The sequence below is a fragment of the Mustela lutreola genome, chromosome 2 (assembly GCF_030435805.1).
Source record: "Mustela lutreola isolate mMusLut2 chromosome 2, mMusLut2.pri, whole genome shotgun sequence".
Lineage (NCBI taxonomy): Eukaryota > Metazoa > Chordata > Mammalia > Carnivora > Mustelidae > Mustela > Mustela lutreola.
Window position 1 is genome coordinate 87805210 of NC_081291.1, and position 27163 is coordinate 87832372.

The 27163-nt window shown below is 37.2% G+C and overlaps 1 protein-coding gene across 1 annotated transcript in view; it reads right to left on the reverse strand.

Annotated features, from left to right (window-relative positions):
- Positions 1 to 27163, reverse strand: part of KCNH8 (potassium voltage-gated channel subfamily H member 8) — a 384883-nt gene that overhangs the window by 14001 nt on the left and 343719 nt on the right. Inside the window, exons 12-15 of the mRNA XM_059162514.1 lie at positions 26376 to 26414; positions 21598 to 21956; positions 18804 to 18910; positions 16913 to 16989 (exon numbers count right to left, since the gene is read on the reverse strand). Of these exons, the coding sequence (XP_059018497.1) occupies positions 16913 to 16989; positions 18804 to 18910; positions 21598 to 21956; positions 26376 to 26414 (582 nt within the window). The remainder of the gene's footprint in view (positions 1 to 16912; positions 16990 to 18803; positions 18911 to 21597; positions 21957 to 26375; positions 26415 to 27163) is intronic.

A 27163-nucleotide genomic window follows, 5' to 3' on the forward strand; every position in this document is an offset into this window, starting at 1 on the left:
CATTTTCCTGCTAGACACAATTTTCCTAAATTCCGGGTACTAATTACACCAATCCTCCCCCCGCTGCCACAAACACATATACATTTTTACGAGCTCTGATTCAGGTAATTAAATGGTCTTTCATTTAATCTTTTGTTATGTTGCATATTTATTATGGGATTCAGGATTCAGACAAGTTCAATCAAACTCCATAAGCAGGCAAAACAAAAAGGACGATGGGCATAATTTCATCCTTGTGTCTTTTGCTTCACAACACATTCAAAAACAAATGACAGTCTTTTTATCTGTCAGCTAAAATAATAATCATACTTGGCACTTGCATAAATTTTGTCCAAATGAGAATCTCAATCCTATTACTAACAAACGTTGTAAATCTTGTTCTGCAGCTGGAGAGACTAGAATGTTGGGAGGTGAAGTGGCTTATCCAAGGTCACACAGGAATAGTACCAAGGGCTTTACTTTTGCAGGTGCATCTGGTGCCTTTTCAATTATAATAAGAGAAGAATTACAAGACTTGAAAGTGATTACTCCAGTGGTTTCACTGAATTTCTGCAAACTCAGGCCTTCGGACACAACTTTATTACTTTAGCTGTACTATTTTAATCCATTATTTATCAACCCTTTGATTGCTTTCTTCAACTGTTTTCCTACTTTCTGTGACAAAGTTTGATTAGTATTCAATTTGCTATCTCGTTGAGGGATCCTCACTGCTATTAGTGAATACCAAACATGAGTCTGTCTCATCTCAGAACCAACTGTATAGATCGCTTATCGAGACAATGTATAGAGGAATCACCTGGGGATCTTGACACCAAGTATATTCAGATTCAGTAGGTGTAGGGTGGGATTCTGCATCTCTAACAAGCTCCCAGTTGATGCCAATGCTGCTAGTTTGTACTCTCAGGGAGTACTCTAACTTTGGTTAACTCCTCATGTACGGGTCTTTCAGTAAGAGCTGAGAATTTAAACAGCTTTCTTCAATTCTTTTGGCAAGTCTGTAGTTGGAGTTTTTTATTTGTTTAGATCTTCTTTAATTTCTTTCAACAATATTTTGTTATTATTGGTGTACAAGTCTTGTACCTCCTTGGTTAAATTTATTCCTAAGTATTTTATTCTTCTTGATGTTACTGTTAATGGGATTGTTTTTCTTAATTTCTTTCTGACAGTTATCAGTGTATAGATACAACTGATATAGATACATCCTGCAACTTCACTGAGTTCACTTATTAGTTCTAACAGATTTTGGTGGAATCTTGAAGATTTAGGGTCTTCATGATTGTCAAAGCTGTTGTCTTTGTTCTTGGTGGCTCCCAGTAGTTGAGGGTGCCCTAAGATCTGTCAGTGTCCCAAAGTGGAGGATCATAGAGAGCACCTAGGTGCAGGTGGATTAGGAGCTGGGCTCTAAGGTAGCAGCTGGGACAGTATGCAGTTATATCTGTTACAGGGAGAAACTAGGAGATGAGCATTTCTGCATGATCCCTCTCTGCTGAACCTGAATATACAACGATAGAGATGTTCTTACACCCATTTTTTTTTTCGCTTTTCAAAATTTAAATTCAATTAATTGGCATATAGTGTATTATTAGTTTCAGAGACCGAGCTCAGTAATTCATCAGTTTCATATAATACCCGGTGCTCATTACCTTATGTGCCCTCCTTAATGTCCATCCCCTCACTTCCTATGATTAAGAGTGTTTTATGGTTTGTCTCTCTTTCTCTGATTCCATCTGATTTCCCCTCCCTTCAGCTATGAGCCTCTGTTTTGTTTCTTAAACTCCACATAAGAGTGAGAACATGTAACTGTCTTTCTCTGATTGGCTTATTTCACTTAGCATAATACTCTCTAGTTGCATCCATGGTGTTGCAAATGGCAAGGTTTCATTTTTTCTTTTCTTTTTTGATGGTGGAGTAGTATTCCATTGTATACATATACCACTCTTTATCCATTCTTCTGTTGTTGGACATCTGGGCTCTTACCATCATTTGGCTATTGTGGACATTGCTGCTATAAACATTGGGATGCAGGTGCCCCTTCAGATCACTACATTTTTATCTTTGGGGTAAATACTTGGTAGCACAATTGCTGGGTCATAGAGTAGCTCTATTTTTAACTTTTTAAGGAACCTCCATACTGTTTTCCAGAGTGGCTGCACCAGCTTGCATTCCCACCAACAGTGTAGGAGGGCTCCCTTTTCTCTGCATCCTCACCAACACCTGTCATTTCCTGACTTGTTAATTTTAGCCATTCTGAGTAGTGTGAGGTGGTATCTCATTGTGGTTTTGATTTGTATTTCCTTGATACTAAGTGATGTTGAATGTTTTTTCATGTGCTTTTTGGCCATTTGTATGTCTTCTTTGGAGAAATGTCTGTTCATTTTTTTCTGTCCATTTCTTCATTGGATTATCTGTTCTTTGGGTGTTGAGTTTGATAAGTTCTTTATAGATTTTGGATACTAGCCCTTTATCTAATATGTTCTTACATCCATTTAAGACTTACTTTTGTTTGCTATGATCCTGTAGGATTTGTGAACTTGGCTTTCAGAGCTAAGTGCTTTGAGGGTCTTAGTTGGGGGCACTAAGTCCAAACTCTCCAATGCTGGGACTTAGGGGTTCCTTCTTGACAGCATGGCACTTTATTTGGGGCGGTATTTTTGCTTTATGTGTCCCAACCTTTCCATTCAGTCTCCATGTGGGGATTTTCTCATTCACCTGATACGTCAGTTATTCAACTTTTTAAAAAATCATTCCTTGTTTTATGTTTCACTCAGAGGGAATTATTCTGCATATAGATGTACATTCAGTGTGTCTGTAGGAGGAAGGAAATTCAGAAGCTTATTATGCTGCCATTTGGGGGCATTTGTTAGCTATTTTAGGTGTTTTAACCATTGTATTTAAGAAATTTTTTCATTTATTTGCCAGAGAGGGACTACAAGCAGGAGGATGGCAGGCAGAGGGAGAAGCAGGTTCCCTGCTGAGAAAGAAGACTGATGCAGAATTTGATCCTAGGACTCTGGGATCATGACCTGAGCTGAAGGCATATGCTTAACTGACAGCCACACAGGCCTCTTGTTACCCTTACTGTACTTGTTATTCTTACTAAAATTATCCCATCTTTGGTGAGTGGAAGACTCTTTATACTGGCTCCTGAGCTCTTCTGACATCATCCTAGTAGTGTTTGTACACTAAGGTATCTTAAACTTATGTGTATTTCATGTCCCCAGAAGTGAAACAGCTATTTAAAGACACTCTTGTTTCTTTTATTGGGAAATTATATCTGAGACCATAATTGATACATAGAGATACTGACTGTTATTGGGCTGGTCATTGTTTATACTCCTTTTCTGTTGAAAGAGCTTGGAATTGTATGCATGTACATGAGAGACAATATAGGTTCATATTAATATTACTAATTCTATTTCAGTATTACAGGGTTTTAACATTTTATATATTACATTTGTATCTCCTTTACACTGTGAATTCTGGTTATTGAGGTATAGAAGATGAGAGAGTTAGGATATCCAATAATGACTCATTTGCTTTATCCCCCGTTATACATACAACAGTTGCAGTATATCAATATTAGTACTACCATTACAAATTATGAATACTGAAAACAATTTAAAAATTTGGGGGAGGCATATTCTAGTCTAATTTTCTCTCCTCTCCCCTTTCAGTGTTTCATCCATATTTACATTGTCAGAGACTATGGTCTTTGAAAACTTAATACCTTCTCTTCTTTAACTTTCATTTAGACTTGATACTATAAATAAGTACATATTTAATGCTGATTAACTTGTCCTATCACAATTCTTTCAAATTATCTTGGTTTTCTGAATCTTGTTCTTGAGAATATTCTTCAGGAAATGTTTATGGGAACAATGTTCCTTGAGTTTTTTCATGGTAGCAGTTTGGTACCTGATGGTCATTTTTGCTGGATATAAAATCCTTAGTTTACATTTTCTTTACATTTTGTATATTTTGTATGTTACTCCATTCTTTTGCACAAAATGTTGCTGTCTAAAAGTCTAACAACAGTCTAGATTTTTCCCTTGCATGTCCCATATAAGACCTTTTTTATCTAGATACCTAGTGTATATTTTTTCTTAAAGACCAGTAATTTCACTAGAATATGAAATTACAATATGCACCTTCAAAAAAACTTTCAGGATAAAGCTGTAATAACAGTGTTTTGTTGCCAGTTATCAGATTTGATTTAAAAATACATTTTAAAAAATCAGTGTATTACCAGTGGACTCCTCCCCACCTATCATTTTATTTGCTTTAGAATGTACTCTTTTTCTTTTCTTTCTTTCCTTTTCTGGACTTGAAAATGCTAACATGTGGAATAGTCATAAGTGGGAAACATATATGGGAAAACATATTTGGGAAATGTATATCTCTCCTTGAGAAAACATACAGTATATTTTATTGGGATTTTTTGAAAATCCCTTTCTAAAATTATCATATCTTCATCAAAGCCATCTATGAAAAACCCACCGCAAATATCATTCTCAATGGAGAAAAACTGAAAGCTTTTCCGCTAAGGTCAGGAACACGGCAGGGATGTCCATTATCACCACTGCTATTCAACATCGTACTAGAGGTCTTAGCCTCAGCAATCAGACAACAAAAGGAAATTAAAGGCATCCAAATCGGCAAAGAAGAAGTCAAATTATCACTCTTCGCAGATGATATGATACTATATGTGGAAAACCCAAAAGACTCCACTCCAAAACTGCTAGAACTTATACAGGAATTCAGTAAAGTGTCAGGATATAAAATCAATGCACAGAAATCAGTTGCATTTCTCTACACCAAGAGCAAGACAGAAGAAAGAGATATTAAGGAGTCAATCCCATTTACAATTGCATCCAAAACCATAAGATACCTAGGAATAAACCTAACCAAAGAGACACAGAATCTATACTCAGAAAACTATAAAGTACTCATGAAAGAAATTGAGGAAGACACAAAGAAATGGAAAAATGTTCCATGCTCCTGGATTGGAAGAATAAATATTGTGAAAATGTCTATGCTACCTAAAGCAATCTACACATTTAATGCAATTCCTATCAAAGTACCATCCATCTTTTTCAAAGAAATGGAACAAATAATTCTAAAATTTATATGGAACCAGAAAAGACCTCGAATAGCCAAAGGGATATTGAAAAAGAAAGCCAACGTTGGTGGCATCACAATTCCGGACTTCAAGCTCTATTACAAAGCTGTCATCATCAAGACAGCATGGTACTGGCACAAAAACAGACACATAGATCAATGGAACAGAATAGAGAGCCCAGAAATAGACCCTCAAATCTATGGTCAACTAATCTTCGACAAAGCAGGAAAGAATGTCCAATGGAAAAAAGACAGCCTTTTCAATAAATGGTGCTGGGAAAATTGGACAGCCACATGCAGAAAAATGAAATTGGACCATTTCCTTACACCACACACAAAAATAGACTCAAAATGGATGAAGGACCTCAATGTACGAAAGGAATCCATCAAAATCCTTGAGGAGAACACGGGCAGCAACCTCTTCGACCTCTGCCGCAGCAACATCTTCCTAGGAACAACGCAAAAGGCAAGGGAAGCAAGGGAAAAAATGAACTACTGGGATTTCATCAAGATCAAAAGCTTTTGCACAGCAAAGGAAACAGTTAACAAAATCAAAAGACAACTGACAGAATGGGAGAAGATATTTGCAAACGACATATCAGATAAAGGACTAGTGTCCAGAATCTATAAAGAACTTAGCAAACTCAACACCCAAAGAACAAATAATCCAATCAAGAAATGGGCAGAAGACATGAACAGACATTTCTGCAAAGAAGACATCCAGATGGCCAACAGACACATGAAAAAGTGCTCCATATCACTCGGCATCAGGGAAATACAAATCAAAACCACAATGAGATATCACCTCACACCAGTCAGAATGGCTAAAATCAACAAGTCAGGAAATGACAGATGCTGGCGAGGATGCGGAGAAAGGGGAACCCTCCTACACTGTTGGTGGGAATGCAAGCTGGTGCAGCCACTCTGGAAAACAGCATGGAGGTTCCTCAAAATGTTGAAAATAGAACTGCCCTATGACCCAGCAATTGCACTATTGGGTATTTACCCTAAAGATACAAATGTAGTGATCCAAAGGGACACATGCACCCGAATGTTTATAGCAGCAATGTCCACAATAGCCAAACTATGGAAAGAACCTAGATGTCCATCAACAGATGAATGGATCAAGAAGATGTGGTATATATACACAATGGAATACTATGCAGCCATCAAAAGAAATGAAATCTTGCCATTTGCAACAACGTGGATGGAACTAGAGCGTATCATGCTTAGCGAAATAAGTCAAGCAGAGAAAGACAACTATCATATGATCTCCCTGATATGAGGAAGTGGTGATGCAACATGGAGGCTTAAGTGGGTAGAAGAATAAATGAAACAAGATGGGATTGGGAGGGAGACAAACCATAAATGACTCTTAATCTCACAAAACAAACTGAGGGTTGCCGGGGGGAGGGGGTTGGGGAGAAGGGGGTGGGATTATGGACATTGGGGAGGGTATGTGATTTGGTGAGTGCTGTGAAGTGTGTAAACCTGGTGATTCACAGACCTGGGGATAAAAATATATGTATATAAAAAATATATGTTTATAAAAAATAAAAAATTAAAAAAAAAAAAAAAACTTTCACTCCGGAAAAAAAAAAATAAATAAATAAAATTATCATATCTTAAAATTATTTGTCCATGATTAAACCCGATATTACATTTAAGTATATATGGGCAATTAAAGGAACCAAAGATTCAAATCTTAACGTGGGTATCTAATATTTCAGAAGGAAATCTTTTCAGGGCACACCAAGGATGGACTTCTTCAAAAGCTAATCTAATAAAAGGAAAATTGGGATCCAGGTTTGATTTTAGGCCTTTCTATACCTTTTGCTGCATATATGATTATCTCTGAGCCTTAATTTACTCATCTGTGATAGAAGCAGCTCACATGATGGGATTTCTGGTGTCTCTTCAAACTCAAAACTGGAATTTCATTTTTCTCTTCTACTCAGTGTTCTAATGTATTATGGCTAAAATATATATAATGCATAATTCAGCATTTTTATACATTCATCACCATAAATGTGTGCCTACTGTATGCCAATCATAGCAAAGAAAAAGGCAGATAAAGAATCTTGTCCTCATTCAACGGACATCCTAATGAGAGGATAAATAGAGTGAAAAAGTAGATAACTAAACTATGTACCATAACAGAAGTTTGATAGGCTATGAGGGAAAAAATATTTGGAATTAAATTTGGGGATCAGAGACTTCTGTTTTAAAAGACTGGTCAAGGAAGACCTCACTGAGAAGTTGACATTTGAACATAGGCTTGAAAAAAGGAAGAGAGATGTCCAAGCAGATATTGAGGACGAGCTTTCTGAACAGAGAAAACAAATACAAGATCCTCAGGTGCTTTCATAAACTAACATGATAGACAATAATGTCTGTTCTGGAAGTGTCATCTGTAGGACACTGAGATCATTTGTGGTTATCTTAAGAAATTAGAACAAGAGAAAGGAACAGCAGCAAAGGAAGTTAATCATGATCATTAAAGATCTGTATGAGTAAAGTTTGTCATATGTCATATGAGTAAAGTTTCATGTCATATGAGTAAAGTTTCAAGGAAGAGAGATATGAACTACCTTCAAAATTTAAAATATTTTCATTAAAATCAACCATTTATGTTCCTTTTTCTATGCAACTCAAGAAGAACAGAAGTAGAAAATATAAATAAAAGTCTTTGCAAAAGTTATATGAGCTAAATACAGAGGATAATTTTCTAATAGCTAAACTAATTGAGGAACGAGTTGGCTATTATCAGAAGCATTTGTGGAAATTTTTAAAAAGATTTATTTATTTATTTTAGAGAGGGAGAGATGGAAAGGGAGAGAGAGAATGACTGGGAGGAGGAGACAGACGGAGAGAGAGAATTCTCAAACAGACTCCCTGCTGAGCACAAGCCCAACATGGTGCTACAAGGACCCAAAGATCATGACCTGAGCCAACATTAAGCATCAGAAGCTTAACCAACTAAGCCACCTGTGTGTTCTGCATTTGGAGAATTAAAAAAAATTTTTTTAAAGATTTTATTTATTTGAGAGACATAGAGAGAGAACATAAGCAGAGAGAGGGAGAAGCAGACTCCCTGCGGGGCAGGGAGCCCGACATATGACTCGATCCCAGGACTCTGAGATTATGACCTGAGCTGAAGGCAGATGTTTAACTGACTGAGCCATCGGGCGCACCTTGAGAACTTCTGAAAGTACAGATACCCAATGTCAACCCAATGCTGGGCCAACAGAAATGTTATTTTAAAAATATTTATTGATATTAAATATATTTTATATATTAGTTTATAAAAATATCTATAATCATGTATAATATTCTAGATAATCTGAAAGCACAACTAGGTTTGGGAACTGCTGGTGTAGCTTTTTCTGGGGGCATAGTGAGCTCCTTACTACTGAAAATGTTCAGGCAAAATAACTTCTTACTGATCACCTCAGAAATAAAAATCCCATACTGGGAGATAAGCCAAAATAGGTGGCCTCTGAGATACCTCTCAAATTTCAGATTTTATGATTCTACCACATTATGAAAATACAATAATATCAAAGCTGAGGTTGCTTAAATATTTGTTTTAGAACCCATTTGCCCATTAGGATAATGGGTAAACTTTCTTTTACCATTATTTATAAAAGTTGATTACTTCAAATTCTACCCTATCATATGGTCATATAAGCATAAAAAGGAGATTTGACTAACTTAGTATTGATTTATAATATTGTGTTTATTTCTAATTGGGCACAAGTAAATGGGAATTGTCAGTTCCTATTGTCTAGGTGCCTTATGGTTCTTTAACACAGAGACTGAAAAAAATCCCTAAACCTTCCCAAGTTCATATATGCTTATTTTCTAGTACTAAACGTTGACTGACTTGAGATATAGGATATTCTCTACTGTACTTCAGTAAAGTCTGAGTACTTTAACAACAACATTAATAATAACAATAATAATAATTTTGAGGCAATTCACAGAATTTTTTTGAGCTATAATCAAAGTCTTTAAGAGCCCTGGGGAAGGTAGAAATATACACATGAAAATAACATAAAATTTTATAAAAGAAAATACTGAATGGCAAAGGTGTTAAAGCTCAGAGAAGGGACTTAAGATTTGGCATTCATCATAGAAGAATCAAGAGCAATAATAGGAGATTGGAGGTAGAATCAGAGCCCTTTTCAAAGATGTATGATGTTCTCATTTTTAAAAGGGGGATATTCATGTATTAGGAGAGGATAAGAAAGAAAAGTTCCCTGAAATCCCTTCCAACTGTAAGATTCTATAAAAAAAATTCTAATACTGGGGCGCCTGGGTGGCTCAGTGGGTTAAGCCTGTCTTCGGCTCAGGTCATGACCTCAGGGTTCTGGGATCAAGCCCTGCATCGGCTCTCTGCTCAGCAGGGAGCTTGCTTCCCCCCTCCTCTCTCTCTGCCTGCCTCTCTGCCTACTTGTGATTTCTGTCTATCAAATAAATAAATAAAATTTAAAAAAAATTCTAATACTATCTACAGCTGCTGGATTGGACCAATTATTGAACTTAATTTTTCTATTGATGAGGGGAAAATGGCAGAGAAGTTTGTTGTTTTAAACATTTTTCAACTTGTGGGGCTCCTGGGTGGTGCAGTCTGTTGGGCGCCTTGGTGTTGGCTCAGGTTGTGGTCTCAGGGTCATGGATCTCATGGGCAAGCCCTGTGTCCAGCTCTGGGTTCAGCATGGAGTCTGTTTAAGACTCTGTACTCCCATGCCCCCTGCCTGCACTCTCTCACTTGCTCTATCTCTCTCTCTAAGATAATAAATATTTTTAAAAAATTTCAACTTACAAATTATTTAGGAAGTATGGAGGAGTGGGGAAACACCTATATCCATCTTTAAAAAAAAAAAAAAAACAGTTATTCTGAAGCTATCAGTTAGTATTCAGTTAATAAGTAGCTACCACTAACTGGCTAGTTACTAGTAATGAGTAATTAATAACTGATTGTTTAAATTTCATTTGAATTTTCCTCTACTTGTTTGAATATACAGTAACTCATTTTACTGACTATTTCCCACTTTTATTCCTAGAACAGATCCTTTTTCCAACCATTTCTGCTCCTTGAAGGCTGACTTGTTTGACTCCATCAACAGGGTTATTGGCTCATTGGGTTTGGCCATTTTAGAACATCAGCAGATTGGAGGGTAGTAGCAGAGGGAGGTCGAGGTATATGTTCCTCTGGTTGCTTCCCTGCAGGGTTGAGGTGGGCAGAAGGTCACAGAGGGTCCCAACAAAAGATCACAGCTCCTTTCACGTCGCCTTCTCCACCCACCTTCCTCTGACTCAATATTTCAGAACCACTCTCTTCACTGACTCCTTTACACCCAGGAGTTATAGTGAATTTCTGTTTTTATTATTCCCACAGTGGAGGGACAGTTCTATGCTTTGTGGTTTCCTTACACTCAAGGAGCTTCTTTGTAAATACTCCTTTTATTCAACCCTGCTCAAACTGCCCATTTAGAATGTGGCATTGGTCTCCCTTGGACTCTTACCAATATGTCCATTTAGTCCCTCTGTTCAAAATAAAAAGAGGCCTATATATAAGTAATCACAGGCCAGGAAGACAAAAACAACTAATATCCAAAAGCTATATCCATGTTAAATTCACACTTCACAGGATGAACTTTTGAGTGGCATATTTTTTTTTTCCTTTGGGAGATCCTCACTATTCTTTAGGACACACACACACACACACACACGTGTGTGTTATCAGTAAATCTCTCATGAGAGCTACAAATCTACCCATGCATATAGGCTTGAGAACTGAAAATAAGCAAAAAACGTCCTGCAAATCATTAAATACTTGGGTGTATTCCAGTTTAGAAGGCTATGTCCACAAAATGTAACATTAAAATCAATAATACTTATGATATACAATAATAATACTTATGTTTTAAAATGAAAAATACAGAATGGTTTGTCAGCAGTTAAATGGATTTTTCCTTTTTTTTTTTGTCAAAAAGTGAATGTACAGCATTTTTTTAGATTTTGCTTTTGAGAATTGATGGTCAAGAACATATATGTGATCATGATGCAGAAGAAAAGAGATTGTACAGTCAGATCTTGGAACGGTCTGGCAATTCTGTCAGTGCATTTCGGTTGAACCAATTGTCAACAAGAAGATATAATAATAACACTAGTTCAGAGGACTGAGGAATACTCTTTACCATAAGGTATTACTCATGTAGGTTTCCTTGTATGAATTATTAATAGAACTCTAAAAAAAAAAAAACCAACTTTAAGTTTTCACAGCCATTTCTTAGGTAAGGAGAAACTTCTGTTACTACTATTCTGTTTTTTTGACTGAAAGAGACTTCATTGATCTCATGATACAAATTTGTAGATGTGACCTCAAAATCATAAAGAATGAAAGAAAAAATAGATAAACTGGATAGCACCAAAATTAATACTTTTATGCTTCAAAGAAAAAATGTTTAGAAAACAAAAAGGCAAATTCAAAAATGGGAGAAAAAACTGCACATCATAACTTGCACATGGAATATATACAGAATTCTTACAATCAGTAACAAAGAGACAACCCAATTTTAAAGTGGGTAAAGGATCCGAATAGACAATTTCCCAAGGAACAAACACATGAGAAGATGCTCAATATTATTAGCTATCAAGGAAATGCAAGCGAAAACCACAATGAAATACCACTTCATATGCTCTAGTATGGTTATAATAAAATAGTCTTATAATAAAAAATTGTTGGCAATGAAGTAGAGAGCTTGGAACCTTCATGTACTGCTGAGTATAAAATGCTGCTGCTGCTTTGGGAAACGGTCTATCAATTTCTCAAATGTTTATACATAGAATTACCATACGATCCAGCAATTCCACTTAATTACCCAAGAGAAATTAAAACATGTCCACACAAAAACGTGTGTGAATATCTTACGAATGTTTATAGCAACATCACTCATGTTAGCTAAAAAGTGATAACACAAATGTCTATCAGCTGATGAATGAATAAATAAGAAGTGGTATATCCACACAACGGAATATTACTTGGGTATAAAAGCAAATGAAATACTCCCATGCCACATGGGTGAACCTTGAAAACATTATATAAGTGATAAAAGCCAGTCACAGAAGATCATATTGTATAATTCCATTTATATGAAATGTTCAGAATGGGCAAATCTATGGGCAGAACATGTAGATTCATAGGGCTGAGGGTAGGGGAACTTGAATTCCGGTTGATGGCTGTATGGTATGGAGTTTCTTGTGGGGTAATAAAATGGTTTAAAATCGATTACGGTGATGAATGCACAACTCTATGAACATACTAAAAGCCTTCAAATTATACACTTTATTATTTTTAATTTTTAAAAAGATTTTATTTATTTATTTCCCAGAGAGAGAGAGAGAGAGAACACAGGTAGGGGAGTAGCAGGCTATCTGCTGAGCAGGGATCCCCACATGGGGTTCGATCTCAGAACTCTGGGATCATGACCTGAACCCAAGGCAGACATTTAACGACTGAGCCACCCTTTAAATGGATGAATTATATAATACATTAATTATATCTCAATAAAGTTGCTTAAAAAAAAGGGGGAGTTAATAAATAGTATGGAAAGATGGGCTTCTCCCTTTAAAAAGTTAATATAAGTTGTTTCTATAAAGCCTATTTTTTGTTTAGCAATGTTAGATATATTTCATTCTTCTGAATAAATTTAAGACTTGGAGTAGATTAAAATGGTCCAATATTAACTGGTTCCTTTGAGTACATACAAAATAAAATGCTAAAAAGGGACGATCAGAGCATTGCACCAAAGTGCCTTTTGGTGAACAAGGATGATTTAACAAGCTACCTGCATTCTTTCATTTTGAAAATGAAGATTTGGCTGTGATTTTGTTTCCAGTAAGCTTGGCAGGTTCTTTTCTGCCTAGTTTCACAATTGTTTTGCTATTTATATGTTTAATCAGGTAATGATGAAGCATCATTAAAATGGCATAGTGGGTGTCTTTGCCCTTAAATCTCTAAGTCTTACAAAACAAGTGTTCTTTCCATTAACACAGTGACCCTATCCCATCAAACTATTTAGCTAAAATAAGATGCACTGAAATATAAACATTTTCTATTCTAATTTTATACTGAGTATTTGAGTAGCAAAAGAAAGGTCTCAGATAAACAGTAGTCATTGTCATGATCAAATGTTTCCCTTGAATCCAGTCGTTTTCATGTTCTCCCCCATAAGCCCTGAGACTTATTCTCTCTGACTACTCTGCACTGAGCAGGAGGGAGCAGCGGGTGCTAACTTGAGAGTCGCCTTCTGTTGAACGGAAGTATAATCTTGTATAAGAAGAGAATGAGTATTTGACCCCTTATTAACAGAAGACATCATGCTGGGGGCTTTATATATGGTACTAAGTCTTCACAACAATCCTGTATTGCAGATTTTATCATTACCACTTAATAGAGGAAAAATCTGAACTTGGGGAAAGTGAACACTTTGCTGAAATCAGACATTTAATTTTATGAATAGAGATCTGAATATTGTTCTCTCTCCAAAGCGTATTCTCTTTCTCTACTAGTGTGTTTTATGTCTTCTGCCTGCTGCGGTGAAGCATACGGCTTCCCTGGTCGGCTTTACCACAGTATCTTTCTGGGTCAGCCAGATTTCAGAAATGAGGAAATATTCTAACCCTTACCTACAAACCTTTTCAGAAATGGAGCATTTGACTTACACAGCCGATGGCCCCCATGGAGACAGTTTGTTGTTATTTTTAAACAATTTCCTTAGAATTGCACTCTTTCTTTTTTGCCCTAAAGCAACGGCAATGTTTTCAAAAGCATTCTAATATTAGCAGCTGCCCTACATCTTTTAAACTCTTGTCACTGCTCTGTGTGAATGTAGGTTATTACCAACATTATTCCTTTTCTGATTTTTGTTCTGTATTTAGCAAGCTAATTATGAACCCTACATATCAATGAGCAATTTCTTTTATATCTTAAATGTTTAAGCAAATATCAGAATGAGATGTTGCCATATTCTGATTCTTGATACACTTGACATGCCCCCCATGTACTGGGGATTCACTTTTTTTTTTAAAGAGTTATTATTATGTAGTATATCCCGTGTTCATTATCAATTCTTCTCTTGTCTACTACTACCAAGAAATAGAATAAATGAAAAACAAAGCAATCAAATGATCACATGGGTGAGTGGTAGGATACTCCTGAAATGGAAAAATTAGGTTTGGATTTTAAAAGATAGATTTTTTAGTTTTTTAAAGATTTTATTTATTTATTTGACAGAGATCACAAGTAGGCAGAGAGGCAGGCAGAGAGGGGGGGTGGGCGGAAGCAGGCTCCCTGCAGAGAAGAGAGCCTGATTCGGGGCTTGATCCCAGGACCCTGGGATCATGACCTAAGCAGAAGGCAGAGGCTTCACACACTGAGTCACCCAGGTGACCTCCCCGCTTTTTTTTTTTTTTTGGCTACATAAACAATATTATAGGAGATAAGAGGAAAAAAACAAGTAGGAAGTTGGGAGAAAGATAATTTTACAGTTTGAAACCAATTCGTATTTTCATTCGGCCTGTCAGTGAGTTTTAATGTACTAAAGGGTCAAGACTATATAAATTAAATTATGTGTAAAAGATAAGATTTTCTTACTCAAGCTTCAACCATGAAGAAATCAGATATTTCCTATAAGGAAAAACTAATTCTTTAGGGAAGGATAATGGGACCATTGATATTTTAACTTGCCCTTTTAATTTCAATATATGGCAAGATAAAAAGATTTATGTCATCTCACTAGAAAAGCAATCATGAATACCAAATCACACTGGGGAAATACTTGTTTTTCAAGTGGTTATCTGTTTTAATGTATCTACCATTGGCTCACATTATCGAAGGAAAAATCGTACGGTGTATGGATTTACAGCCGTGACTTGGGAAAATTATGTACATTCCAGAAGGTGAAGATATAAACACATTTGTTTCCCCAGAATAATTCTTAACTCTAATATTTTGAGCTAAGGCAGTCAGTTCTTAAAACCATTAAATGATCTCAAATGTGAGGGAAAAGAATTCAAACGGTATTAATGGGTGCTTTTAGAGATCAATATTTGAAAAGAAATTCTTCAATCGAAGATTCTCTGACAAGGTATTGTGTTTGTTTTGTTTTGTTTTTGGTAGATTCTTAACAATAGGTTATTTAGATAATCCAGTGTACAGACAAATCCTTGTGATTTAAGGGGTTTCAATCCTGTTAGTTTTCCATTCCTATCTAACTTGTTAGTCTGCCCATTGGAGCTCTGAAGTCTTGTTATCAACAATCACACTTCCAGAGAGAGTGAGCACAGAAGGAGCAATGGTAGTAAATTGTAAATCTTCACTAAGCTGAAGACACACAGGTTTAAGAAAAACTGATTGTGATATATGATTTCATTTTTCACAAATCTCACCAGTGTCCGTAACTGGTTACATTTTTGCTAAGATCTCATCAGATAATGTAAAATTTTCATCCTAGGAAGCGGCTGTCTGTGCCTGCCCACATGTCCTCGCCTTAGGCCAACCCTGAAGGTCACCAAAGACCAGTCCAAATCTTCCTGCATATTCCTCTCTGAAGAACATTTCGAGTCCCCTTCGCAGCAAGGACTGCATGAAGGGCTAGGGAGTCAGTCTCTCAGAAACCACCCTCAGTTCCCCCTTTCCTTTGTCTTATGGTGGAACAGTTTTGAATTGTCCTATATACTCTCTCAGTGGTCCCCAGCAGGATTGAGCCCCAATTGCTTACAGAGATAGTCATCTCATTAGCACAGCTTTATTTATGAGCTTTCATTTCTCACCTGTCTTACTTCTCTACTCCTTCATCTTGCTTTCTGGACCACCTCCCAAATAAACTATTTGCATCCAAATTGTCTCAAAATTTTTTTTTTTAATTAAAATTTTTGGGAAGGATACCCAAATTAGGACAGGGATTTGGAAATTACCTTCTCTGTGTATATGAAATGGCCAAAAGAGGCAAAAAGTAAGTAAGCAGGTACCTAGAGCTGAACGTGGGAACAAGGACTAATCATAAATGGCAACGAGAACACCTGTTGTCCGGGGTGGGAGGGGTAGAGGAGTAGGAGATGGTCAAAGTATTCTAAAACTTATACGGTGACAGTTGAGCCGCTCAATAAAGTTACTAAAAACCATTAAACTGTACACTTGAAATGGGTGAATTTTATGATATGTAAAATATATTTTAACAAAGTCATTAAAAAAAATTACCTGATTTTACATGGATAGATGGTAAGATCCAGAGGAGTAAAGTGCTTAAAGTTACACAGCAAAAATATGTCAGGGAAAGGAAGAGCATTCCAGGTCATTTGATTACTCTGAGAAATAGCATTCATCTTTGGATAAATCATCTTGCTTTAACTCATTAAAAATTACATGAAAAAGTGAAAAAGCACCCATTATATCAAGTATCAATGCATTTATGACACTAATTAGTATAATTATCATTTCTTTAGTGCTTTAAGCTAAATGATTTGCCTATACTATCTCAATTTCACAATGGGCCATAAAGCAGGCATAATTTTGTCCTCTTATACATGAGAAATAGAGCATGAGAGAAGATAAGTAACTTGTGGAAGGTCACGTAACTCATATGAGGCTTAATGGGAATTCATCTGTGGTGGTCTGACACCAGAGTACATGCCTGTAATTACTCTATTATACCACTTTTGCTGGTAACTAGGATTTATAGCTTTCGCCATTCCAGCATGACCAAAGAAAGAGAAAGCTCCATACCTCACTGTTGAGTTTATTTATTTGCTGCTTGGTCTCCTCTGCTTTGATGAAGAGAACAGCAGCTCCAATCTCTGGGTCTGAAAAGTAGAACACACTCAGAATGAGTCCTTTAGTAATAAACCTCATATATGAGGACTGGGGCAATTGGAATGGAGAAAGCAGCCTAAGCTACTACCTTTACCTTTTCCTGACGTCTGTGCACTACAGGATCTATCTCCCTGGGATTGGACATGCTTCTAGGAATCCTCTGAACTGTGCCTGATAAACTCCTTGAAACAGGCACATATCATGGTAGGGACTGTGAACGCACTGGTTAGATGTGTCCAAGGCAAATCTTCCTTTCCCTGAACACAATCGCCACCATGTTCCAAGATGGCACAGTTTCTCTTTTTTGAGCATTCTTTAAAAATATTTCACAGCCAATGCCTAAACCATAGGAAAGGAGTGTTCTTTTCCTCTTCCTTTTCCCCCCAAATATTAATTCTTGGGCCCGTGAGAGTATCCCCCCCCTTCTATTTCAGGCGCTAAACTTCATTGTGGGTTTCCTATCTCTTCTTGTGTTGCTCTAAAAGATAGTATCTCCCATTTCCTGGTTCTCTTATCTTCACTTTTTCTTTACCTTACTCTTCCAAATACATTTATTTCTGTCAGTGACAAAAGTATAGATGAGTCGCTGCCAGCTGGAGTGGAAAGGAATGAGTGATACATATATGAACTGTTACTAGCTGAAGCGTTCAGGGATCTATATCTATATCTTTATCTATATCTATACACACACGCACACACATATATACACACACATAATTAATTTATATTTATTATTTAAATATATTTATATAAAATGATATGATCATCCTAATTCCCTAATTCTGGTAAATTATGGATAGAAAATTTGTTTGTGGAAGAAAAAAGTGACTTCCTTCTCTCTGCACACTCCCCCACCTCACCCAGAGACTTAGAAGGACCCTTCCATTTCTTCAGAAGATGAGTGCCAGGGAGTAAGATTATTGATTGAGATGGAATACCGGTATTCTACCAAAAGGAGACACACACCAAGGACTGTTTTTATTGGGCTCAGCTTTGTTCATGGGGGTACTCACTAACTGGTAGTAGATCCTGACACAAAGATCTCAGAGCTGAGTGGGAAGGGGAGGATGGAGTTGGCAGGGGACTTCTAGCCCTTCTTCTGGAGTTTGCTGATAAATTATTTTGGATAGCCTATGCTTGCTCATTATTCTCTCTCTAGTAAGTACAGGCGTGTCTTCTTTAGAATTTACCTTTTGTTTCTGGCCTTCATTATGTTGATAGATTCCTATCAACATATCCTAAGAACTCAAGAAGGCAAGGGAGTGAGAGGAGGCTGGGTTAGGTTTGGGGGTTCTCTTACATTAAATTCACCATCATTAGAGAGTAGTGCTTCACCTAGGCCTCCATCATTTCCAACCTTCTTATATCCTTCTGAAGTTGTTTATCCTCTGATATGCAAATACATAATCTCTCATCAATAAGTTGGTTAAAAATAACCAATGTTCCTATAGTGTACAACCAACACAGCTTTTCCTCTGGGTAGTGTTATTTCTGTGGATTAGCCTCCCTTCGTAATAAGAAAACATGGTCATCCTCTAATTGAATAGCAGAAATTGGAGTCTCCTGACATGCCATTTACCTGGGCTGGGAAATGGCAGACCATCTAGCCTGGAGGGAGGAACAATTACAAATTATATCTTAATAACTTGGAGATGCACAGACTCAAGTCAAATTGTTCCATGGCATTGGTAAAGTTCTATCATGTAGAAAATATTCAGATTGGGAAGGCAAAAAAGTGCCTATGACAAACATTACAAGTTAAAAGGAAAACACCTTTTGACCGAAGGCTAAATCTAGAACTTACCTCCTAGAGGAGGGGAAACTCTGGGCTCTGGCCTGATGCGTTCAGAGCCAAAGTCAAAAGTTTGGCTTTCCTCACTGCTGTTTCCATCTTCAATTCCATCAACAATCCTATTTAAAATAAAGGATATTGGTTAGCTCTGCATTTATATTTATGAGTTCCAGTAGGCCTTTTAAAAAAAATATGTTATTTATTTATTTTAGACAGACAGAGAGAACACACAGGGTGGGAAGAATGTGCAGAGAAAGAGAAAGAGAGAGAATGCCAAGCCGACTCCCCACTGAGTGCGGAGCCTGACTCAGGGCTTGATCTCAAGACCCTGAGATCACGCCCTGAGCCAAAACCATGAGTCAGATACTTAACCAACAGAACCATCCAGGAACCCTGGGTTCTAGTATTTCTAGAAGACTTAAAAATATTGTGTAAATTTCTAAATTCTGTATACTACAAAACTGTGCTATCCAATATGGTAGCCATTAGCCTTTTACATTGCTACTGAGCACCAGAAATGTGGTTCATGCAAATTGAGACACACTCTAAGAATAAAATGCACATTGGATTTCAAAGATTTGAGTAAAAAAATGCAAATGGTTTTATTAGTAAATTTTAAAATATTATTTACGTTTGAAATTATATTATTTGGGGCATACTGAGTCAAATAAACTATATTATTAAAATTAAATTTCACTTTATTTTTTTGTTCGCTTTTGTTTTTTAAAAATGTGGCTACTAGCAAATTTAAAATTACATTAGTAGCTCACTATAGAATTTAGAATCTTATTTGTTCTCAGATTCAAGGTCTTAAGATACAGAAACCTTCTTATCTGAATTCATATTAAATCATCACTCTATCCAGAATTAAAGTGTTTTTTTGTTTGTTTTTGGTTTTGTTTTTGTTTTTTAAAGATTTTATTAATTTGTTTGAGAGAAAGAGAGTGTACAAGAGAGATCATAGAGGTAAAGGGAGAAGGAGAAACAGACTCCCAGCTCAGCAGAGAGCCCAATGTGGGGCTTGATCCTAGGACCCTGAGATCATGACCTGAGCTGACGGCAGATGCTCAACTGACTGAGCCACCCAGGTGCCCTCAGAATTAAAGTGTTTTAATCTAATAATTATGGCATCACATTAAATAACTTTGATGACATCTTTACTCTGAACCTGGACAAACCCTAAAGTAAGAGTTAAAGAATTACATATAAATGACTATTAAGACTTTGGCTAGTCTTCTTTCCTTGCTAAATAATGTCTAACCCAATCATTATTTAAAAAATATAAGTCTAGGGGTGCCTGGGTGGCTCAGGGGGTTAAACTTCTGCCTCCAGCTCAGGTCATGGCCTCAGGGATCCTCAGGATCCCTGAGGCCATGACCTGACCTGAGTCATGGGATCCAGTCCTGCATCGGGCTCTCTGCCCAGCAGGGAGCCTGCTTCCCCCCTCTCTCTCTGCCTGCCTCTCTGCCTATTTGTGATCTCTCTCTCTGTGTCAAATAAATAAATAAACTCTTTTTAAAAAATCGTTAAAAAATATGTCTATTGTAGAAAATTTAAACATAAAAGTAACACAACAGAAAATAAAAGTCACCTGCAATCTACCACTACTGTTAGCGTTTTGGTACATGTTCTCAGAATCTTTTTGTAAGTGTAGGATCAATTGTACATAAACCTTTCTTTTCCAGCTCTGATATATTTCCCCCTATTTAAAATTTATTGTATTACTTCTTATTAAAATTTTAGGAAGAAGAATAAGGCAACGTTTTCAAATTACCATCCTCAACTGAATTTCAGAAACTTTAATGTCCACCTACTTTTCACTAAGTCTGTTTTGCTTATTTTTTAAAAATTTCTCTCTAAATGGATAAATTGTGTCCTTCAGATGACTAGTTAAATATAGTAAAAAATATCACTGGCTTTATCGGTAGAAAAATAGAAATTGAATCCAAATTTCCAACCGTAATCTATGAGATTTTGGACAAAAGAGTTCACTTCTTGTATCTTCATAGTACAGATAATAGGAACTACTCTACAGGACTCCTGAATTCCTGAGGAGACTAAATGCAATAGTGAATGTGGAATAACCTAGCAGAGGATGTCGCACATAGGAAGCATTCCATTTTTTCCCCCTTGCTTCTACTTATTATTCAACTATGCTGTGATTTTTTACTATTGCTTGTACTCACCATAGACTACTCCTTTCACATTATCTGCATCAGGATTTTTCACCCTTTCAATCCTCTTTAGCTAATCCTAAAGTGAATTTTTAAAATTAAAAGTAGAGTCATTTCATGTTACCTACAGAGGAGGCCAGAAATATAACTAAGCTTCAGTTGTCCGTAATAATAAAGAAAATAGGACTGAAAATGAACATCAACACTTCATTGACTTTATGATTTCAACTTATTGTTCCAAAAAATGTTTGGTAAGATCAGGCATTGAGGGAATCACATCGATGGGCCTTGCTCTATCTTTTATTTTCATTTAAACTTATAAATTACAAAATTACATTGTAGAAATACACACATAATAATAGGTAGCGCTAAACGGATGAAAGGAATAGAGAAGAACTTCCGAATATTTAATGGACCCTTTTGAGAATACAACTAGCATTCTCATATTGCACACATCACCATGTAGAGGCAAAAATTGCACGTAAAATTCAGCAGAGTTAAAGAACCCAGGCTAGGAACCTATGGCTGAGAGGCCCAGAAATCTGGCCCAGAATAACTTAACAGCAAGGTACTAGTTTGGACAAAAGGCAGCCCTTTTCACCTAGGAAATACCTGCATGATGTGATTCTTACCTTGGACTGAGGTCTGGGGGTCCGGTGCTATTCAAAGCTGACAGTTGCAATTTCAAGTTTCCCTCTTTCCTTTTAGCATGGTTGGGGGGGTCAGTTTCCTGTTTGTTTTTGGGGGAATGTGAACTGGAGACTCGGCTAGGTGAGTGAAATGGTACAGTGCCCGAGGCCAGCTGCTTCAAGCTTAGGCCCAGATAGCTTTTATTGCTTCCAACCTTCCTGCTGCGTGCAGATGAGGTTCCCCTGGTGTAGATGGGAGAGAGGGAGGATGTCTCCTCGTCCTCCATCTCCTCGTCCTCCTCTTCATCTTCCACAATGGATGGGAGTCTTTTGTTGATGCTGCCATTTCCCTTGGGCTCTGACTAAATCAGGGGATAACACAGATTAGTACAGACCACAAAGACTGCTTGAGAGGTAGACCATTCATGCTGGTGGGCCTACCTAAGCAAAGTCAGATCCTTTAGAAACTTGCTTCTCAGTAAAACTCAAGACTTTGCAGATTTTGCTATTATTTATTCAGGGGTTCCATGTCTCGCATTTCTGATATTCCCCAGGTTTATCCTCTTTGCCATCCTGGTGTCCTTCTGTTAACGCCTCTCTTGGTCTTTTTAAACTGTCTTGGTGGGGAGCTGTGTGAAACCTATGTTTTACCTGGTTTGCTTCCAGATTATACTCAGACTATCATCTATAATAGTATATGGTGACGTGCAGGACATTTTCAATTTTACGGGAAGGACTCGGGCCTTGTTATTCTAAAGTCATAAGGTCTTCTTCCTTTTTTTTTTTAAAGTCATAAGGTGTCTAGTGGAACTTTATGTGCAGGTCAACCAGAAAAACATATTATCTTTGAGAATAAAAATCTCTCCTATTCTGGATCACATAGATGGAGCAAGATCCGCGGCATCCACACCTACTCTGCTTCCCGTTATTTTTTTTTTTTTTTTTTTTTTTTTTTTTTTTTTATTTCTTTTTTTTTATTTTTTTTTTATTTTTTATTTTTTATTTTTTATAAACATATATTTTTTATATACATATATTTTTATCCCCAGGTCTGTGAATCACCAGGTTTACACACTTCACAGCACTCACCAAATCACATACGTATCATGCTTAGCGAAATAAGTCAAGCAGAGAAAGACAACTATCATATGATCTCCCTGATATGAGGAAGTGGTGATGCAACATGGAGGCTTAAGTGCGTAGAAGAATAAATGAAACAAGATGGGATTGGGAGGGAGACAAACCATAAGTGACTCTTAATCTCACAAAACAAACTGAGGGTTGCCGGGGGGAGGGGGTTGGGGAGAAGGGGGTGCTTCCCGTTATTTTTATTCTCAGACATCAGTTGGCAGGAAATGGAGCAAACCATTTGGTCTGCTCCTCTTAAGAACCTTGGGAAGGGAAGAAGTCTTGCATAAACCCACCTTAGACTCCTGGCTGGAGTCATTCAACCTTTTAGACTAAGAAGCAGCAAGGGAGAGGATGGGTAAGGACAATGCAGGGCAGAAAGGACAATGAGTGGCCCTCAATGAAGTCATTACAACAATGGGTGTTTCTTGCTCTGCCTCAGACAGGGTTTCCTTGTTCCAAAAGATCATTCATTTTTTGTGTGTGTGCCTCATTCTTTTTTGAGGATATAATTGCTTCTACCTGCCAATCAATAATTTCTAAGAGAAATAAGACAACAAAATGAAAAGATCTAAGAGTACTACTCAAACCTCATGAGCTGTCATGGTTTTCCTCCTTCTTAATATAAAGAGTTGTTTTTTTTGGTATATACTGATTTTCCTGTAATAGCTATAATGATAGATACAATAACAAAAAATGAATTTGAACCTGTGGTGACTTTACAGGCAATAGCCCATTCAGTTTAGGCCAAATGAAACAAAATAGTTAGTTTACTCATGAAGTTTTCTTATATTCTAATCTTAATGGCTCAAAATTTCTTGAAGAAATGGCATGAGACTCATCTTTCCAACTAGATATGATTATTATAATTAATGGTGAAGTCCTTAGCTTTTTATTGGGATAGCCATGGTTTGGCTCTTATTTGTTTTTGCTTTTCACAGCATTTTAAAGTTCTGTGTTTATAACAAAGTTAATCCCACATGGAACTGCGGAGGAACAATTGTTTGGTAGCACTGTAGAATAGAAAAATTAGCTCGCCCCATTAAAGACACAACAGGGCAAACTTATCCAAGAAATGAAAAACAATGAGTAAATTCTTTTAATTGGACTTCTATTTACATTTGCATTGGCAACTTAATCATTCCTTTGGTTCAAGGAGGCTCCACTGGCCCTAAAAGAATTCTCTGACTAATAATCTGCAGTGTTTATACTTCTACAAGTTTGTTTAAATATCATACTTCCATTTTATCGTGGAGACTTGGCACCTTGCGCAAGTTGCTTAGACAGTGACTCTTGTGATCAAGGCAGCCAACAGTACTTCTACGAAGCATCAGTTATTCCCCCTAACATTACTGCAGAGAGGAGCTGAATTTATTAGATCAGTAAATACCCAGCCCCACACACAGCCTCTTTGCAGGAGTACCAGTTATTTTCTTCAGGCCACGTGCACAGAAATGCTTGCTTCTCTTGGGTAGCTGGATTCACCCCTGGATACACTGCCATAAAGTTCGACTACAGATTTCTTCCTTCTCTTCTGACCCACTCCTTCATTTCCCCCTGACAGATGCTTCCACAAGGACAATGAGGCTTTTATCCCCACAGTCAAAAGAATCTCTCATTTAGCTTATGACATTCTACTGAAATAGCCATTTTGAACTCACAAGTGCCTAGATTCAGCCAGACCTGTGATGACTACAGGGGAAGCAGAATAAAGTCTAGCAGCTGAATGCACGGACTTTTGGTCACATGGTCCTAGAAGTCCTGAGACTTACTACCTATTACTACCTATTATTTACTACCTATTACTACCTATGACTTGAGACTTACTACCTATTACTTACTACCTATTGACACCCCTGGGTAGGCAAATCCTTGCTTTTTTCACCTGTTAATTGGGAACGGTGTGAGGAGATAGATATTAGATAATGGAGGTTAAGACACTTAGCAATGTGCACTGGAAATACTTAATAGATGTTCTTGTGGGGATGATGATGATCATGAAGAAAATGGAAACATATGCTTCAGGTGGGTGCTACAGAGACTGTTGGTTACCTCTTTTTAACATAATCTCTCCTTCTTTGCTAGTTAACAGAACTTTCAGCAATGCACCTGGCCCAAAGTTCTTCTTTCTCAGCTTCCTTTGTCAGTGGGTTTGGCCATGAGGCTGAACTCTGGGGTGATACTAGCAAGTGGACAGGTTAAAAGGAACTTTTAGGAGGATGTCTGGAAAGAGGCAAGCCTCTATCCTGTGTGTGTGTGTGTGTGTATTTGGTTTCTAGTCTGGACCATTGATAAAGTGGAGAGATCTCCTGCAGCCATCTTAGACAATGAGAAATTCTTAAAAAGGGAAGCCTTGCATCGAGGATAATGAATCCCAAAGAAGAAAGCTCAGGACCTACTGACACAGTTGTATCACTGTGTAACTCTATCAGTAATTCTAGTTGTAAATCTATCAGTAATATATCTTCTAATGTTATTTATTTATTGTTACTTAAAGTCACTGGGAAGTAATAACAGAGGTTATTACCTCGGGCTTCGTCCACGAGAGAGAAATAAACATCTATTGCCTTGAAGCTCCTGTTATTCTGGTGGTTTTGATATTGTAAATGAACCTAAGCCTTAATTACACACAATAATTTTTTTGAAAGTTAAAGATATCCATCCTTTCTTGGAAGGGATGTTCATTTTCAGATTGCTATGAAGGGGTGAGGAATTCAAATTGGAAAGTCCAAAAGAAAGCTAAATTTTTCTTCAGGAGAGAGAGGAAGATAGTAATGGCCTGGGGAAAAGGGGTATAGTTGTGAGGAAAGACGGCCTGTTGAGAAGAGTTGAAACATAACCATTTTGCCAGCTCCTGAGGAGGGATTTTGCAGAGATGAGAAAGACAACTCCTGCCAGAAACTCAGTTGAATGCAATGAGATGTTTTAAGGGCTTTTAAGAAGTTTCTCAGTAGTATTAAAAGTAAACTCTGTTTGTGCTCCCACAGCCCCAACTATGTTCAGTAAATTGTCAATGTCTTTGACATATGTTATGTAACTGGATATGTATTTCTCTGTATGTATGTGTGTCTGTGTGAGAAGGGTGTTGGGTTTCTGTTTCAAGGAGAGTGCTGAGCAAGGCAAGGAGATTTTTTATAGGATTTCTGTCACAGGATTATTGGTAATAAAAGTCCAGGTAATAAATCTGCTAAGTCACTTGTTTCTTGGAAAATTTTTTGTGAAATTGGAGGATTCTTAAAAGTTGGGTCTGCTTTTAAGAGAAACCACTTCCAGAGTATCTCTGAACCACTTTTGTTGTTGTTGTTTATATCATGGAAAATCATGTTGTACCACCAATTGGAAGCCTACAGGAAAACATCTGGCTACTAAATTTAAACATAATAAATGTACTTCCAAGATCAATATCTCAGGATGTTATTACTTTTGGCAGGTTCTGGTGGCAGCCCCTTTCAACAATGATAAAACCCTTAAATAGAGAGGTCAGTTTCAATACTTCTCTGTTCCAAACTCCAGAAAGTCAGTCAATACATTTCATTGGGAAGTGTATCAGGGAAGGTTGAAAATAAATGCATAAAACCCTCAAGTGGGAGGCAGATTTATTGGAAATCCTACAGATTTTTGATAAATGTTCTACTCTTTGGAAAAAGCCATACCTGTGACACTGTAGTTTTGTTCGATAATCTTGATATCACCTGAAAGAGCAAACAAACAACAGAAGTCATAAGAATCATTTAAGCCTTCCCAGGTGGTTTGGGACTGGGTAAAAATGTAGGAAGCAAGGGAGAGAGAGTGTGGGGAATGACTGATCCCCCTGGGTAGGCAAGAAGAAACAATACCTCCTAACAGATACAGAAAAGGCCCCCCTCACCCTAGCCTCTGGGAGCTCTGTTGACTAATGCGAGGACTAATAAAAGGGAGCAGCAAATTGAATGTCACACCTAGGAAATAATGATCGAAATAGTGGACCTATTCACTATATTTTCCATCCTGATGCCTTATTCACTCCCCTTTTGTTGTCCCTCTCCCCTTTTCCTCTTCCTGACCTTCGGCTGAAAGCTCACATCTTCTATGATTTTTCTCTCTGGCTCTGTGAAAACAGAAATCCATGGAATCTTTTCTCATTTAATTTTGGCACATTTGTCTACCTTCCCTTCTTATTTGAATACGGGTGGGGGTGATATCTCCTTTCTGTCCCATTTGTTTTCCTCAACATGATGTTTCTTATGAACTACGTATGATTAAGTTCACTGGGGATCCTGATCTATCTGATTGAATTTAAGATTCCATTGATTATAAAAAGAAAAAAAATGCTGTCAATCAAATTGGAATGGGTCATCAGTTGTAAGATAAACACTAATATCAGAGATGCTAAGAGGTTAGGGACGCCTGGGTGGCTCAGTTGTTAAGTGTATGCCTTGGGCTGAGGTCGTGATCCCAGCAT